Source organism: Pleurodeles waltl, chromosome 11 (genome assembly GCF_031143425.1).
Source record: "Pleurodeles waltl isolate 20211129_DDA chromosome 11, aPleWal1.hap1.20221129, whole genome shotgun sequence".
Classification (NCBI taxonomy): domain Eukaryota; kingdom Metazoa; phylum Chordata; class Amphibia; order Caudata; family Salamandridae; genus Pleurodeles; species Pleurodeles waltl.
Genome location: NC_090450.1, coordinates 528399003 through 528417894, shown reverse-complemented (window position 1 = coordinate 528417894; position 18892 = coordinate 528399003). Strand labels below are relative to the sequence as shown.

General features: G+C 42.8%; 1 protein-coding gene across 2 annotated transcripts in view; it reads right to left on the bottom strand.

Moving 5' to 3' along the window:
• ATR (ATR serine/threonine kinase) overlaps positions 1–18892 on the bottom strand; it is a 488241-nt gene that overhangs the window by 422689 nt on the left and 46660 nt on the right. For both annotated transcript variants that reach the window (XM_069213920.1, XM_069213921.1), the window contains exon 2: positions 13238–13329. In XM_069213920.1, the coding sequence (XP_069070021.1) occupies positions 13238–13329 (92 nt within the window). The remainder of the gene's footprint in view (positions 1–13237; positions 13330–18892) is intronic.

The window sequence follows — 18892 nt, the reverse complement described above, 5'->3', positions numbered from 1 at the left end:
AATTTATTTTTCTTAGACAACATTTGGTTTCAGTTAAGGGTTTATGAGATCTAGCTATTAAAATTTGTTCTCGGTTGGGCTAGGTGATAGATGCTGTGTAGGCAGATAATGTTGAATGGCGAATATAGAGGGCAGACTTTCTGAGGCAATCAAATGTGTCAGAAAGTCGGTGGGTATAAATCTGTAGTTGATAATGTCCTTGATGATGAATACTATGCTGCTCCCTGATTTACGTTTTGTATCTTTGAGAATTAGTGACTTGAGGACACATTTGGGATGTTCAGAAAGACAGGATTATGTGATGCTAACAATGTTCAAATTCTGGATGAAAGAGAGGTTGCTTAGTTCACAATGATGATTATTAGCAAATCTGGTATTTAATAGCAATCACATTAGATAGGAGTCCGAAGCTAGGACTAGAACAATAGTAGGTGTGAGTGTGTTTCATACTGTTGAAGTTACTTGTGTTGGCGCATTTGTCTTTGGGGCAAAGGTAGAAGTGGCAGACAGAAGGAATATGAAAGGAGGCTAGAGGAACATTGCTGAGTTTGTTGAGGAAGTTGAATAGTGCAAAGTTAAACTGAGTGCCCCGGCTGTGTTGTCTCCTTAAGGGGAGTTCTTAAGGGTTGAATGACTCAGATCGTCTGACTTAAAATGTCTTGTCGTGTATGGAAGTCCTGTATATAAGGTGGTGGTAGACTGTCGAAGTAAGTCAACACAGGTAATTTTGTTTCCAATAATATAGGTTGACTTCAGAGTGAAAGACAATTGATCACCCAATAAATCAATGAGTAGGGATATTCAAGGAGAAGAGAACAAGAGAAAAGCGTAAGGCAGATAGTAGGAGGGTAGATGTAGAGGTAAGAGAAGGCATAGCTGCAAAGTAGATGTGCATTGTAAATGATTAGAACTATCAGACGAGACAACAAAGTGCAAAGGAAAATTTAGAGAGACGTTTAGAAAGGAAGAGTAGAAAAACTAGAATAGGAGTACATCAAATTTGTTAAAACAACTGTGATGGCAGGCCAAACCCTGCTTTTCCAGTGCCAGATAAGGCCCCAGACAGTGCAACTGCAGCATCATGCCGACAACAAGCACTAATAGTCACTTTCTCCTCCTAGAAGTACCGTCATCTTCACCGGCTCTGCAACTGGCCCCTAAGCAGCATCTGTCACAGCAGACACATTTTCAGCACCAGCAGGCCTACCCCGAGGCCTACCATGCTGCAACAGCCCCAGTAACCAACAGTGCACTTCCTGTATACCGAGGAGCATAGTAATTTTGCCTGATACCTGCAGCCCTGACTCCACCTGATCAGAAGGGCACGAGCAGCACAGAACATGCTCCTCAGTTTCAACGAGGACTCGGGTAGTGAAGTTATAGATAGGTCCTCAACGTCCTGGCATATCTGCTTCTATTGTTGTGACAACTATGTTGTCAGATTAAGCCAATAATAGTTGGTATGGACCTCCTTCACCAATATTTCAATCACTGTTGTTCTGTTTCTCCCATTTTAATATACAACATTCTCTTCTCAGTGGGTGAAGTCTTCTAATTGCATAACAGACCTGCTGCTTCAGGGTAGAGATTGTTAAAGGCCCCCTTCCTCGTTATAGAACTTTGGTTAAGGACCTTTAGCAACCTTGAGTGAGCTACAATGCTGCAGTAGTTTTTCTAGTCTGATAGGAGGCATTTGAGGAGAGATGTGCGGTTCGTCTATTGCTAGTGGAAGTTGAACTCGCCCAGGGAAATCTGATGACAAGAGAAGATGAACTAATCAATTCTAAAATCAAGGAAACCATCATTAAAACTAGTTTTTGTGCAAGTTAAGCACTATAAAACGTCAGACTTGGTGGTTTAGGTGTTGTGTTGTAATTTCCATAATGTGGAATTGGCACGAAGATGAATGTACTGACTTAATCGGTTTGCATTCAAGTGATTCCTTGTGGGTAAGGGCGACACCCCATCAATTTTTTATGCTGTCAATTGGAGGATGTATCCTAGTTGCAGGGTAAAATCAAATGTTGGTATCAAGGATTAGCAGAGCCAAGCTTCCCTAAGTACAACAAAGTCAAAGTCACTGTCATTAGTGAGGGCAGATGTGCACGCTACCTTTCAGACAGCAAACCTAGAGTTCAGGAGGTCAGCTTTTTTGTTATGTGTAGGAGATGGGTTAGTGGATTGAAAGAAGGGAATTCTTCTGAGAGAGCTTTGGCATATTTATGTTTGCTTGCGAGTTAGAACACTGCAGCTCTGGAGACTGTGGGAAAAATATAATTTGATGGTTCTGAGATAATGGAATATTCGAGTCTTTGTGGTGTGTTAGAAGTAATGTGTGGAGGACTGCATCAAAGTGTTGTGGTCGGACTCTGCTAGGATTTTCAGGTAGAGGTGAGATGAGTTGTATTTAACTGGAGGCAAGGAGCAGTTGCTGGAATGAGAGTGCTTGCAGGAGAGGGAGATGGAAAGTGTGGTTTGCAGACTTAGCATCAGCAAATTTTCAATCAGTTCACTTTGGTGAATGGATAAGACACTTTTGCTCTATTCAATAGGGTGTGGCTGGATTGAAATCTGAAGTGAGAGGTCACGTCTATCATAAAAATCATGTTGCTGGTTTGTCAAGTTCTTCAGCAGGGAGTCAGTCTGAATGGTACCATTTTGGAAGAGGTGCACTGGACTGACTGTTGGTGGACAGGGAGGCTGCATTAAGGGTGATGATGGTGGCTACTCGGACGATTACATATTTGGTCCTTGACAGTATTCCAGTCTGAATCAGTGTAGAAGTAGTTTTGTTACAAATTAGGGTCTTGAATGCCTTGATTTATGCTCCATGGTGTCATTATATAGAGTATTTGAATGAAAATGGGGAGGTGAGGAGCACACAGAGGGGTGAGTGGAGGTATCACAGTTAATAAAGATGGTATGCATGGTATTAGTGTGAATATCCATAGCTGTGATACAAAAACGTTTACGGCCTTCAGGGTATCACACAAATTGGTGAAGATATGGATTTTGATAACAGAGGAGGAAATAAATAGCTTTCATATTTTTTTTTCTGTTTTTTTTGTTTTTTTGTTTTTTTAGACAGGCTGACGCATAGTTGGCAGTTTTTGGTTTGGTAACATGAGATAGTACATTTTTTCCCATAAAGGATTTTTGTGTTTTTTTAGAACAAGCAGAAAAGGCATTGTCCATCCGTCAACAGCACCTAGTCTCATGGTATTTGTCATTGATTAAGGTTTTTGAATGGATGGTCAGCACATGTCATTTGTGGTATTAGACTGCAAATTTGTAAACCCCAGGGATTAACAGAATGTCTTTGATACTATTATCTGCATCTAGGAGTCTGATCTGAAGCTCTCATTGTTTTACTTTTGTTGTTCTATTAAGCTCAATAGAAAAATGTGCAGACTATGGATTCTGAGAAACAGATTCAATATGCAATATCCACTAAATAGAACAATGGGTTATCTCTCTGTATAGAGAGAAAATGTGGGTTTAAGATTTTACATTAGGTGAAAAAGATGTTCCTCAGTATAAAATCACATTTGGTCAAATGCACATTGAGGTGCAAAAATATCTTTGATCCTGTATCTGTACCAGTGTATTAAACTTTAAAGAACACAAAGCACATTTATGTGCATAGTTTCATTTAGCTACAACATCACTTTTGTATGCAATTCTTACACTTGTTCCAGGGTATTCAGGTCTTTGATATGACATTGAGGTACAGAATGAGATTTAGGTTCAAAACCCCCTTTAGTACATCAGCAGCAGGAGTCTGAATAGAACTGAAGGTGAAAAACACATTTACGGCAAACTCACTACACACAGAGAGAAAAGGTGGTAGTAAGATGCATCATTTGGTGTAAAAGGTGTGCATTAGAATGTCCTCACATTTGCTTAACAGCAGATGGAGGTGCAAAGTCACTCTCAGACCAATATCAGCATGAGTGTGGAAAAAGAACACAAATCACAGTCCAGAATCTGACGTGCTTCCACAATTTAGCCCACTGGAAACCAAATTAACAATAGAAAGCCGAAATAACAAAATATATCCCAAATATACCATACACGGCTAACTAATGCACCTGATATGATCCTAATATCCAAATCATTATGGGGAGGAAGGTGTTGGAAATTGGAGGAGGTCAACTGGGCATAATCCCTGATTGCTCAAAGTACTGGCAAAAGAAATACTATATGCACACATTTTTTCTAAATGACATCTAATCCAAATCAAATACTGGGTATATTATTCTCCAACACAACTGTGGAAAATGCATCTAAATGTTTAAGATGTAGTGCAGCGCTTAGGAAGGTCTTCCATGTTGTGTGGGAATGTGAGGTAATTCAAAGATATTGCCACAAGATGTCTATGACACTGACAAAAGTATTGGTCTGGCCCATCACTCTTTCACAAAAATGGCAAACTTGGGAGTAATGAAGGAGGCTGAGTACAAAAAAGCACAATTATTATTTATATGACTGGGAAATTTAGTAGCACAATGAGACTTGGCCACATATTGAAGATTTAAAATGGAGCTTCCAATACAGGACTGGTTAGGGGAGATGAACAGATGGTATACAGGGCAAGAGAATGTCAGTAAAAGCATGCCAATGTAATGGGCCCAAGAAAGGATTACTTCAAAATAAATAACAGTAATATGAGACAATTGAGAACATCGAGAAATGCCTATAATCCACAACATCGTAGACTCACTCCGATACAAGAAGACTTGTTGTCTATGATGAACGCTGAGCAGTTATCATATGTAGGTCAAAATCACATATAGAAGCAAAATCACCCTGAGCAAGATGGTCGCTGGGTAACGGTCTCTCAGCCCCTCTCCCTCAAAGCCGCGAGGATGGACGCCAGAGCATGGGGAGCGCGTCCGTGTAGGGAGCGCATTTGTGCTGGATTAGGATCAGTTTTTTTGCTCTTCGCACCCCATGACCTGCCCCCCCCCCCCCACTTTGAGATCTCGGATGTCGCCAGCAATACTTCGTCTTCCCGGACCTCAGCAATGTCTTGTGGAATCATCGCGGTGAGTGGGATGCACTTTGCTGGTGTCTGACGGTAAAGTCTTCGGCGTATTCCTTTGACTCTATGTTTTTTTTCCATGGAGACAGCCACGCCTCTGTCAATACTCTAAGCTGTGGGATCTTACTAAGTGAATAAGAGACGGCTGGATGCAGGGTGGATCTAAAGGCACACTGTTGGAGGGGGCCAGGATAGGCTCGATATGGATATTTAATGGAACATTAAAAGAAGCAGTGGAACTGCTAAAGAGGGAAGCTGTACATTGGCAAACATTAGCTCAAAATATTAGCGAATTGTTTAGAGCCTGGTTTATGGAGTTGGAAATGGCACCCAAAAGCGCAAGAAATGTGGCAGATAAAACTGAGAGTGTACGCCAGGCACGCATGGCAAAAGAGGGCAGTGACGGTCACTCTATCAGGAAACGGGCTCTGGTGGGGGGGGTCAACAAAAGCTGGCTGTAAGCTCAACGCCGGTATTGTGAGAGATGGGAAGGATCAGCTTAGAGGTGCCCAGCCTGAAAATAAGCTAAAAGACAAAATACAGAGTAAGATACAGCCAAGTATAACAGATTTTCTGACTTATGAGGATCCAGGTCCCACGCTTAAGGACCCCCTTATCCCAACAGAAGTTTCAGGGGGGACAAACAGCGGGGAATTGGGGTTATGCATGGATGCGAAAATTCGGGGAGAACAGCCTGGGCTCTAAGAATCCACAGGATTATGGGGAGGGGCAGATGAATGAGGCTAAGCGGCCGGATCAGAAAGTAAGGCGATCTGATCATCTTATTCCTCACAATAATATACAAGAGCAGGAAAGGGCAAAAGAAACCCAAAATTTGATCGAAGGCTGTCTTGAATCTTGTGTTAAAAAGAGGATGGTGCAGGAAAGGACAGGAGCTGCCACAGGGGAGGATGCGGATAGAAACCGGTTATTGGAGACTGAAAAAGTAGAGTATGATGGAAGAAATGGTGACTGGCTAAAGGACGCAGGAGATAAATTCTATTCGCTAACTGAAGAATCTGAAGCAGCGGACATGATCTAAATGAGGAGGACGGTAGCGGCTCATCGGAGGCTGAGAGTTTGGCTGAGAGTCTGTCCCCTTTAGCGGGACCTACGGTGCGGCCACAACGCCGACATCATAAGCGTATAAAGTCTAGAACTGGCTCAGGTGGCATCACGGACTCTCCTGCAGCGACGCTCAAGTGGGATTACTCAGGAATCAGATTGTCACAATCCGAGAGGGCTCCCCAGGCCCCCAGCGATATGGCTCTCACTCTTAATTTGACTGCAAGTGAAAACTGCCCGGAGGAGCAGGCGAACAATATGGCTAGCTCGGATACTAAAATGCAACAGCTAATTTATGTTACTGTGAGGGAACTGCAAACGGAGAAACGTGCAGAAAATCGAAAAGCCCGAGTGGCCACCAAACAACTGCAGGTCACGGTCCGGAAGATAGCCAAATTGTGTTCTGAAATAGAGGAGAAATTGAACACTGTTGAGACCCGAACCCTAGTGGTAGAGGGGGAGATGGCGGCTCTGAAAGACCATGTAGCCACCCAAGATGGACAATTAACAGATGTCATTTGGAAATTAGAGGACTTTGAGAACAGGCAGAGGAAAAACAACCTATGGTTTTTGGGGATAGAGGAAGGGGTTGAGGGAGCTGATATCAGAACATTTATGATTAAGGTGTTGGGTGCTGCCTTTCCTGAGCTCGCAAATTGGAATTGGGAGACAGAAGTTCAAAGAGTCCACAGATTTCCTTTGAGTAAACAAGGTGATCGTAATCCTGACTCCAAATTTCCTAGGGCCATCTTGGTCTTCTTTTGTAATTTCTTACTGCGGCAAGCTATATTTGAGAAGGCCCGTCCAGATGCCCCTCGCTGCGCTGAGAATGTGACTTTTTTTGTGCGACCTGATTACTGCCATGCCACAGTGGAGCGCAGGTGGCGATTAAGACAGTTGATCAAGCCTTTCCAAGACAGGGGAGGGGAGGCTTTTCTGTTGGCCCCTGCAAGGCTGAAGACAGTGGTCAATGGGAAAGTCAGGATGTTTACATCGGAAATTCAAGCAAATGAGTACCTGACTTTGTTAGAAGTTGGGGGGTGTAATAGGTTGGGGTGCAGGAAAGCGGCATCTCTAGAAGGGGGCTGCCGGCCGACACTTTTTGTCACCATCACTCAGGCCAGCGGTGGTCTGATTGCTCAGCTGGTGGGGGGAGGGTGGGGGCGGTTGGGGGGGCTGGGGTAGATTGGCATGGAAGGGAGGGGCACAGGTGGAGAATGGGGCTTCGAGATGGGGAGGGTTGGAACACGTGGTGGGACACAGGGTGGGGGTTCGAGGAAAAACGGAAAAGAAAGGGGCAATGGGTTGTTTATGATCAAGGGAGCAGGAAGAGAGAAGAAAGGTGCTCAAGATATGATAAAAGCAAAGAGAAGATGTCTGAAAGGGAAGAAAAAAAAAGAGGGAAAAAATTGATGCATTTGTAGAGAAGCAAGTAAGGTTAAGGGCTAAATGACGAGACTCCAATTAGCATCAATTAATATCTGTGGATTAAACGACCCCCTAAAAAGGCAAAAGATTGCAGAAGATTTGAAAGTTTTTAGGGCCGATATATATTGCTTACAGGAGAAGCATGTGGAATATAATAATAGAGGGATCTTAGGCTCACTTGGTATGAGAGTGGTTGTCTGTTCTGAACAAGGTGTTAAGACTAAAGGGGTGGCGATATTGGATCGGAGTAATAGATTAAAATTTGCGAGGCAGATGGCAGATAAAAACGGAAGATGGGCGGTAGTGGAATGTCACTATGGGCAAGGCTGTTTCACTCTATGCTCTATATATGGTGCAGTAATGGACGATCCTGCTGTAATGGATTTCTTGGCAGTAGAATTAGCAGGATGGCCCCCTCCTTATATTCTTTGTGGTGATTTTAATTTTAATGGATCCTGGGATGGGTTACGGGATCTGCTCATCACTACACCTAAGAGATACCAGGGTCGCAAGCCTCAGGTATATAAAGCTATCGTAAGGTTGCAGAAGGAGTTAGGGTTGGTGAACGCCTGGATAAAGTTGTGCGCACCAGACCCCGGGTATACATATCATTCGGCTCCTCATGTGAAGTTGGTTCGATTAGACTACTTTGTAACATCTCCTGAGCTGTTAGCGCGAGCTGGCATAGAATTACACCTGTGGTTCATGTTGGACCATAACCCATTAATATTGAATCTAGATTTAGACAGTTTTGAGCATAAGGCGAGGAGATGGACTTTCAAGAGTAGGCTTCTTAAGGACCCTGAATATTGTGCTTATTTGAGGTATTGGATAATGGAATTCTTGGAGTTTATTCGGGGGACTACCTCACTCGAGACTGTCTGGGACACCTTAAAGGCTGGAGTACGGGGGGAAACACTGAGTTTTAGCCTTAGGAAACAGAGATGTGCTCAAGCTTTGATGAAGGATGCATATATCAAACTCAGTACTGTAGAAAAACAGTTGATTTCGGCTATAGAGAGTGGGAAATTCACAAATAATATTTTGGAGCAGATTGCGATCGCGAAGGCAGCAATAAATGAAGTTACAGCAAGAAAAGTTGCGGAAAAATATCTTGCTAAACGCACTGAAAGGTACGAATATGGGGAGAGGTCTGGCCACATGTTGGCAGTGAGAGCGCGCCATAAAGCAGCAACTGGGGTCATCAGAGAAATCAGGGATCAACAAGGACGAATTATAGCAGATACCGACGGGATTAGGGAGGTGTTCCAAAGGTATTATACCGAGCTTTATAGCTCAACATCTTTAGGTACAGAAGCTGCGATGTTTGAGTTTTTTTTATTCTATTAAGAACAGTAAATTATCAGACGAAGACCACTCGAATCTGGAGGAGCATATTAAAAGCGAGGAATTAGAGATGGCAATGAGTGACCTCTACCCGGGGAAGGCCACTGGTCCCGACGCAATTCCCCTTGAATTTTATAAGTGCTTCAAAACACTTCTGCTACCTCTGATGATGGAATTATTTACTCAAGTGCAAAATGGTAGTAAAACTCCTCCATCTTGGGATTTGGCCAATATAGTGGGGGGGTTTTAAGAAGGGAAAGACCCCACAGAACCCGGGTTCATATCGACCAATCACATTGATAAATAGCAATGTAAAAATCTACTCAAAAATTTTCAGTTAACGAGAAATTAGAAGTATCCAATCAACATGGGTTCATCCCCAGGAGAGATACCACTGAACATATTAGGAGGGCTATCACGCTCTTCGATGCCAAAGAGGTAGCAGAAGAGCCTATGGCTGTCGTGTTGTTAGATGCTGAGAAAACGTTTGATAGAGTGAACTGGAACTATCTGTGGCAGGTATTGCAAATTTATGGTTTTGGGAAATTTTTTATTTTGGCAACAAAGGCCATTTATAGATCCCCTGGTGTGCGGATTCAGCTAATGGGAGGGCAATCTGAGTGTATTCAAGTAGAGCGGGGTACCAGACAGGGATGCCCGTGCTCCCCATTGTTATTTGCAATCTATATAGATCCCTTGCTTAGACAGCTAAAAGGGAGCTCCGCTATCTTGCCAGTTTCCAGGTTTGGCTGGGAGACGAAAGTCTTGGCATATGATATAGCCGTCATAACGTCTAACCCAGATGTATCAATGAGAGAAATAGAAGAGGTGACAAGTAAATTTGGAATATTCTCCGGGTATCTATTAAACAGAGCAAAAACCCAATTGTTGGTCAATAGACATGAGAGTACACAGGATACTCGGAGGGTGGATCATGCAACGTATCTCGGGATTGATATTACCCCAAGGGTAGGAGAGATTGTTAATTTGAACCTTAACCCGATATTAGCAAAAGCAAGACAGGATCTGAACAGATGGAACAATCTACATATGTCTATAATGGGAAGATGCAATATGGTTAAAATGATTCTTCTCCCTAAGATGTTGTATATCTTTTGGGCTATTCCATTGAGTTTTGCAAACTCCCGGTTCAAAGAGATGGATTGGTTAGTAATGAGATTTATATGGGCATATGGTAAATGCAGAAGGGCAAGTAAATTTATGCCTTTACCTCAGGAAAAGGGGGGGTGGTCTCTCCCGAATTTGAAGTTATATCAGCTCGCAGCAGCTTTTCAGTATATGCGCCCATTGCTGGGGGGGAAACAAGGCAAGACTGGTGTAGAATATTGCCCAAATATCTATGAGCTGCTGATAGGACCAGTAGCTAATGGAAGCTTGTTGACTTTTCATGAACCTGGGTATTACAAGAAAGTACGATTTAAGGTACTCAAGGCCACCTATAGATGTTGGCGTCCATGGCAGAAAAAGATGGGGCTTGGAAGATTCAATTATTATACTTAAATAAACAACAACCCGTCCCTGCCTGTAATATTAAAGATCATTATGCTGCAAAATGGGCTTTCTTAGGTATACGAAGGTTAGGAGTTTTTTTTTGATGGGCTCTGCATTAAGTCATTTGAGGATCTTTGGGAACAGTTTGGACTTGAGCGGAGAGATTTTTTGAAATATCTACAGATAAGAGATTTTTTAAAGAAAAAAGCTGGGGGGTACAGGGGTTTGTAAATAATCCTTTTTTGGAGGATATAATTGAAAAACCCAATATAACAATAAGATTAATTTACTCAATGCTGATGTTAGAACAGCCTAATTAATGACTTAGAGAAATATAGCGAGAAGTGGGAGGGCAAGCTTGAAAACGGGGGCGTCAATTTTCTTAAATCACTAGAGCTTGGATGTACTATGTTATTGTCTTCGGCGCTACAGGCGCAGCATTATAAGGCGGTGTATGATCTATATTATACCCCAGCTCATCTAGCTAAATGGGGTGGACTAGAAGGGATACATTGCCTGAGGTGTGGGATGCTTGGGGCAGACATCACCCATATGTTTGCCACTTGTGGGAAACTGATGGCACTGAAAGATGGGGTCCAGCTTGTGTTAAAAGGGGTATTGGGAGACGAAGTCGAGCTTACCCCTGAGATTATGGTCTTGGGGATTGCGGAGAAAGTGGGGGAAATGGATAGAGTTTTCATATTTATAGCTATGGTGGTTTATCGATTGTGCATTGCGTCTGCATGGCTGGATCCATCGCCCCCTTTGTGGCAACAGTGGCTAGGCAAATTGCTATTTGTGTTTCACCTTGAAGTTGCCCTGTATGAACGGAAGGGGAGACGGGCTAAGAGAAAAGGGCAGGCGATATGGGGGCAGTTTCAAGAATGGATTTGGTCCCATTAATGGTTATTGGGGGGGGGGGGGGGGCTGTTCTAAGCTTTGCTTCTTATCGAAATCTGAACTGATTCGAATCTGATTATGATGTATCTTTGATCTCTTATTTTATGGACTAAATCTCTTGCTTGGTAAATTAATGTGATGAATTTTCTTTCTTTTCCGAATAATAAAAAAAAAAAAAAAAAAGCAAAATCACCCTTAGGGCAAGATCAGTAGTATTGTGGAAATACTTTTAAGTGAAAAAACGTATTTAAGGTTAAAAAAAAAAAAACACATTTGGGTAGAAAACCACCCTTGGAATGGCATCATCATGAATGTAACATCCTACTAAGTGTAGAATACAAGTCACATTAAGATGCAAAATCACAGTTAGATGCAAAATCCTGTTAGGTGGAAAATCAGCAGCAGTGTGAAACACTTTTAGGCACACAAACACATTTTGGGTGCAAAGTCATCAGGAGTGTGGTACTACATTTAGGTACAAAACAGTCGGTTCAGAAGGGATGTTGTGACATTAGGGGTAAAAAAATGTATGCCTCATTTTTTGTAACAGCACACTGAGATGCAAAATCACCCTTTCTGTAAAGTAAGCAGCATACTGTTGTATTTAGAAGTAAAATCACATTTAAGTGCGATTGAATCTTGGCACGACTCTTTGTAAGCACAAATTTATTTTGGAAGCAAAAACATTTAGGTGCAAAAACAAATCTGGGCAAAACATAGCTAAAGGAGCACAAACACAAGTTCATAATCACCCTAAGAGGAAAGTCAGCAGGAGTGCAGACAGTGCACAAAAAACAAAGAGGTGTTGACTGGTAAAGAAAATATAATAAAACAAGCCTGTTTATGCTCTGGTTTCCCGCTGCTATAAATTGAAAAGGACCAAAAAGACACTGCTCTTGTGATAAAAAAGAAAATACAGCCACGGCAGGGTTCATATACATACCCATGACGCCCTGGCCTCGAGTCGCACACTCGTGCTGTTTCGGTCTTTTTAATAGTCTTTGGTGTACGATATACTTGAAAGGGGGAGGTATACGGGGAAGAGCGTGTGCATTGTGAGTTCTATTTCTAGTGGCAACCATTCTGTTAACATACTTTGAATATAGGCTTTTAAATAGCACACTGCTCCCACTGTATGGACTGAATACGGGATGCTGGCTCTAACCAAACACCATGGCAACACGTATAATTGCACAATACTCATTTGGGCTGAATAAAATGCAACGGATGATAACAAAAAGTAGCGGCTGAGCAGATCTGACCCAAACGAGTCATGGGTCAAGGAGGTTGACCCAAAATCCACTCTGTATGTTTAGGTCCGGTGAAGAATACGCGTTAGTGTAAGGTGCTCTGGTAAACAGCTAAACCATACCTAATAAGTCCGCTTTATTTCAAGTTTTTGTAAAAGGTGCAAACAGCTAATTATACCTTACTCTGAATACAATATGCAATTGATGCTTAACAAATTAAGCAACTGACAACAGAGCTTCCTTATGCTGTCACTCTAGGAATTCAGTCCTTGCTGAATGTGGAGAAAAACACAAATGCATTCACCCTGAGACTGGGAGTCCACTGTACCATTTGCCGAGTTTAGCCTAAATGTATGTTTCAGATGTTTCAGATAAAGATTTGAAAAATCTTCAATATACATATCTTGTTTCTCGAGATGTGTTAATCATCTCTCCTGACTCAATATTTAAGGCGCGCAAACTGCCCCATGAGGTACTGTGCTGTACAAAGGGCTCACTCCTTGCCGCAAACCACTGGGAGGAAAGTAGCACTTCCGTGCTTGACCTTCACACTTCTCCACAAAGGACGGCACACGGGCAACACATTCACTATCTAATTTTTCTGGTTTTCACAAATTTAAACCACATTCTAAAGAGCAAACTCACTGTGAGCCATGCAGTTAGTATGAAACAAGCAAAGTAAATGACTTACCAACATCGACGTCTGTAAGTATGCGATCGATGAACTGACACAGGATTTGTCGGGGTTTCTGAACAACAGTGTTGTAATCTTCTGGGTTGGCGCTATTTTGTTAAAAAGAAAAATAACACAGTAACATCGATCATGACACACTCTTAAGTGTACAAAGATGAACCAACGCTTTAATTCATCAATGTCCCAAGTGCCGAAATCTGTGCTGCACAAGAGGGCCACTCAAAACACAACCATAATCAACAAACCAAGGTACAACAAGTGGAAGGAACAGTCAATTTATATCTTAAAAGTCTGTAAGTGTGAAGTTTGGACAAATAACCTAGATCTGTCTCCTGGATATTGCTACTTACTGACACCTATAAGTTACAGGGAACTGAGGGATGGCCATGTTTCAATGAATCCTACTCACTCATTCCATTCTATTCTATCGATTTTTAAACTATGCCACTACTTAAGAGGAAGACCATATGCTAAACAATCATTGCCTTCCCCTAAAGGAGTAATCAAACACCAGGCTGTTCTTTATAGAGTGGGAGCCACTCTTAGTTGCATTGTACTTCAATGTGTACATGTTCAACAACTCATATACTTAACAGCAAGACAGCAAACAAGCATTGGCAGCCAACAGGTTTCGCCTACTGGATACCTATTGGCATTGTCAATGTTTTTAATGATGTTGCACATTTTGCATGTGGTCACCCTGAGAAGTGACATGCCTAGCAAAGACAGTATTTCACTGCAGGCTGGCAGACAGTTGCTGAAGGTATTTGCAGATGTACTGTACTGCGTACTGCTGCAGCCAGAAGGGAGCCTAGGAAATGTAATCGGGAAGGGGGGCTCTATGATGCAGCCAACATTGATTGTGTCATTTTATTTTGTTTTTTTAATTTTAAGTCATATTAAACAGCAGCCTGTGCTGCTGTGTAATATGTCTTAAAAAATTGACAAAGCCAATAGATCTTGCACAGGTGAAACCCATGGGCTTTGCCATTTTTTTTATTTACAAGAGAAACCTAACCAATACAAATTTATCAAATTGCACATTATTAAATTATAAGTATGAGCTCCTGACTCATGACGTGAGTTGACCCAAGGGCTCACCTGTCAGAATGAGTTTGTAGTGTGGCCATTTTTTAATGTAGCTTTTGCATGTTTGCTTAAAGTATTAGGCCTCTGTGCACTTTGTCCTAGATGCATTTTATTTAGCCTCGCACTGTTATTTTACAATAACCAGTTTCACGGTCTTGTTTTATTTTCTTCTATCACACTGTTTAGTTTACTTCAACACTGGAGTTCTCAAACAATACATTCTTGCTTGCTCTGTGCTTCAGTCAAGGATACAGTCTGGTACATTGCTGATAGACGTGGTAGAAGTTTAGTCTTTAGGGTTCGTAGAAAGTACACATTCTTACATAGGGACGTTTCTTAGAACACCGGCGTGTTAGTAATAAAAACACTTCCTAGTCCCGGTACACGTAAGAGGGAGATTCCGACCAGGGAACCACAACTAGATGCTGACTGCCCTGTTGCAGATGCTGATCCCGATCACAGGCCTTTGCTCAGGTATGAGGGTTGATGCCCTCCCGGGGGAACCTGAAAGGCAGGCTTAGAGCTTAACATGCTGTGCTCAAAATAGAACTTAGAAGAGAGAACGTAATCTAGTAGCACTATGATAGCGTCATTCTTATGTTTCACTCTCCTCGTTACTATTTCATTCCTACTGTGTTGTATGGTTCTGGTTTTTGCGGCTCACGCCTGGTTATCTAAAATGCAGTTGTTTTATTAAACCAATCTTTAAAACTCAAACTGCCTTTGTCATTTATATATGAGACCACACTGTGTATGAGAGAACTGGTTGGGATCTGAGTGACCACGACTTCCCTGGGAAGCCCTAAGATGTCATGCGCTCGGCTGCCCAATTGTCTCTTCCCCTTGGGAGAGATGAGGCACTGCTAGTTAGCCGGAGCTCAACCCGGATTTGGGGTGACAAGGGTCCTTCGCCGTGGGTTAGACTTAGTCCGCCACACTGTGAACGATCCTGCCACCCAAAAATCCAGTAGTCTCATTAGGATAATAAGAGCCTACGCGACATGGCGCCGCCAACGATTGGTCTGGCTCTAATTTTCGGGTCCACCAGTCTCTCTCGGTCTCATATATTATAATGATCCCTCAGTTCCTTTAACGGAGACGTCTGTGGCACTGAGGACTTCCACCACCGCGATATAAGTAACCCTAGATATAGCGGATGGTTGTTCAAGCTTGAACCTTAAAAGGAAAGACCCCGTTTTTGGTGTGCCTTCTCTGAACCATCTCTGTTTTTCTAATGGCGAATCCCCGGGTAATACAAATAGCTATTAATATGAGACAGCCGCTCACGGCACGTTTACTTGCACATGGTCTTACAATCCAGGGGGGGTCCAGTCACGTTTGTGGTGGCCGCCCATGCAGCCTATAGAACAGAACTTTTTTACTCTTGGGTCACATTTCCAGCAGTTGATGGGAATACAAATACATTTCACACATATACAGTTGCGAACGCGCCTGGACAGTACAGGGCGTACGCATACCTAGAGATACCTCTATCTTATCAAGAACATAATAATTGGTTTGATGGCGCCCTATCCCATACAATATTGCCAGTAAGGTTAGGTCCACTGAGTAATGATGGTGCGACCTGGCCTTTATTGGCCACATATACACCACATCCTGCGGTTGCAAACATGCCGGTGGCTGAAGTTCGTCGTTTATATTCAGACTTAACGGCTACATATAGACGCTTAGTACAATTGGTGATGCAGACACTAAATACAAACCCAGCGCGTGCTGCTCCAGCACAACCACATGCAGTAGCTCCAGGTATAAACCCGGCGACTGTACACTGCATCATGGGTAAAGTTCCAGCAAAACGGGAGGAGACTCCATTTTGGCTGGCACAGAAAATTAATACGCTGGAGGCGGTATTTCCCCATACGGGACCGCAGGACAAACATAGCATATTAACTATGTGTTTACCATTCGGCATGGTTCCCACAGTGGAACATTGCAATACATGGGGCACGGTGTTTTCCGCGCTCTACACAAGAGCACACGGTACACCGACATTGGCAAACCTAACGGAAGTGCTTAAACAGATTCAGGATGAATATGGGGCTGCCCCAGCCTTAGATTTGGGAATGCAACTGATGGGCAATTTTGCCACGGTTTCTTCAATAATACTAAGTAATCTTAAAGGGGAGGCAGTTGCACTAACAGTGCGTATGCGTCTTCGTGACGTCCCGCAACTAGATCAGGAGCGGGAACTGCCTAAAATAATAGCGGAAACATATTCCAGTATCGGTCGAGATAGCCTAGGGGCTAGACCACAGAAACCACAGTTTCAAGGGAAAATTAGTAAAGATAATACTAAACAGCAACCTGAGGGTAATAAAAAGCTCTGGGAGAAAAAACAACAGACACCTAAAAAAGAAAGGGGAGAATCTCCGCGAACGGAGACCCCGCAGTCTAGGTATAATCTCAGAAATAGGGATAACTTGAAAACGCCTGATAGATATCAATACACTGATACACGCCAATCTCGTTCCTTTCAGGACTCATCGGAAAAGAGAAATGAGAAAGGTGGGCGGTCAGAGCGGAGAACAGAGTACATGAAACCAAGACAGGAATCACAACGCTCTTCAGAGGTTTCTGTCAAGAAGGAAGAGAAACCGATACAACAAAAACAACAGTTTAAAAAGAAAAAAGTGGCGGCAGTCTCAGTTAGACATGCCACACAGGAAGAGAGTTCTCTTGAAGAACAAGACATGGTCCCTAGCACTGCTAGACAGCGCGGCAGCGGTCACAATAGTTCGCCGGAATCTTCTAGAGCATCTGGAGGTGAAAGCAACTGATTACTTCATACAAGTTGAAACAGCAGATATGCGTGTCTCTGAACCCGATAGGGTATATACAGTGACTTTACAATTGGAAGGAGACATTGAACACACTATAAACACAATCTTTTGGGATCGTGTAGTCAAGATATATGACATTTTGCTGGCTGAACAGGATTGGCCGCCTGACTTTGTTCGCACCTGCCCAGTTGGGGAGGAGGTTATTAAACCTTCGTTCTCACCACTTGTTCCAGGGGAACTCGCAGAGTACTATAGCATCAAATGGGCTCTAGCACAAGCACCTGCCTTATATAGAAATCACGTAGGGTGGGATAGGGATTCTCCATATCATGTAATTCCGATTAAAGGTGAACCTCAGCCACAACCACAATATCCAATAAAACATGAAGCAAGGGCACAGGTGAGAGAAATAATTACGCAATTAGAATACCAGGGAGTAATTGAACCCTGTGTCTCGCCGATGAATAATCCCTTATTCCCTGTAGCTAAACCGGACCATTCATATAGAATAGTCTTAGACTACAGACACTTGAACGGACATACACGTGCATATGCTATACAAAATTCACATAGCGCCGCACTGCTGAACAACATTGTGCGGAAAAAGTACAAAACAACTTTAGACATCTTGAATGGTTTCTTCTGACAGAATATAGCACCCGAAAGTAGGGACCTCACAAACTTTAGTGCGTTAGACTCCCAGAAAAAATTCTATCGTTTGCCTCAGGGGTATAAGATTAGCCCGGGACTGTTTGCGGCTCGTGTGACTGAAATTTTACACGGGTTGGACCCTGAAGCATTGTCATATGTAGATGATATATATGTCATGGATGACGAGTTACTACAACATTTGAGACGGGTAGCCCGCATTGTTGTTGGGTTTGCCAAAATTGGCTACAAATGTAACTTCAAAAAATCAAAAATTGCCTTCCTCAGCATCATATTCCTGGGATGTGAGCTGTCAAATGAAGGTAAGAGCCTAGCGCCACAATTTTTAGAAAAATGTGCACAATTGCAACCACCTAATACGATTAAGAAACTCCAATTATTGTTGGGCTTTCTAAATTTTGGCAGAACATACATTCCTGATTATGCTACACGCATAAAACCTTTATACGAATTAATACGTCCTGATTTTTCAAGCAAATTCTGGACAATTGAACATACACATACTCTTCGGGAGTTACAAGCAGATCTCCTAGCTGCAAAACATTTACATACACGGGACAATAAGACGCATTTGGTCATCAGGATGATAGCTGGGGCCATTGGGTTTACGTATGTCACATTTAATGAAGGTAAGACAGTCCTGATTGGATACAAGTCCCACTTGTATTCGGCTGCTGAACAACAATTCGCACCAACAGAGAAAATTCTCACTGCTGTACAGATGGCTGTTATTAAAGAACGACCTCTTGCCCAGGGTAAACGCATTATAGTCGTTTACCCTATTCCGGCCCTAGAGGCTGTTACAAAAGCGAGTGTTCCTAACGCGAAAGCACTGCACCCGCGATTGATTCAATGGGCTACGTCTTTAACAGCCACTGATGTAGATTACATTTTTGACCCAGAGTTACAGACTCAGGAATTTCTGCAATATGAAATTGAATATCCAGTTCCCGCTGATACGTTGCCTATTGATCACTATCAAGTAGTCATGTACACCGACGGCTCTGCGCAACCGGCGGTGGGGACAAAACACCAATATTCTGCTGCATGTGCAGTAGTGAGCAGCCATATGGAGGGGGAGAAATTCTGCCCC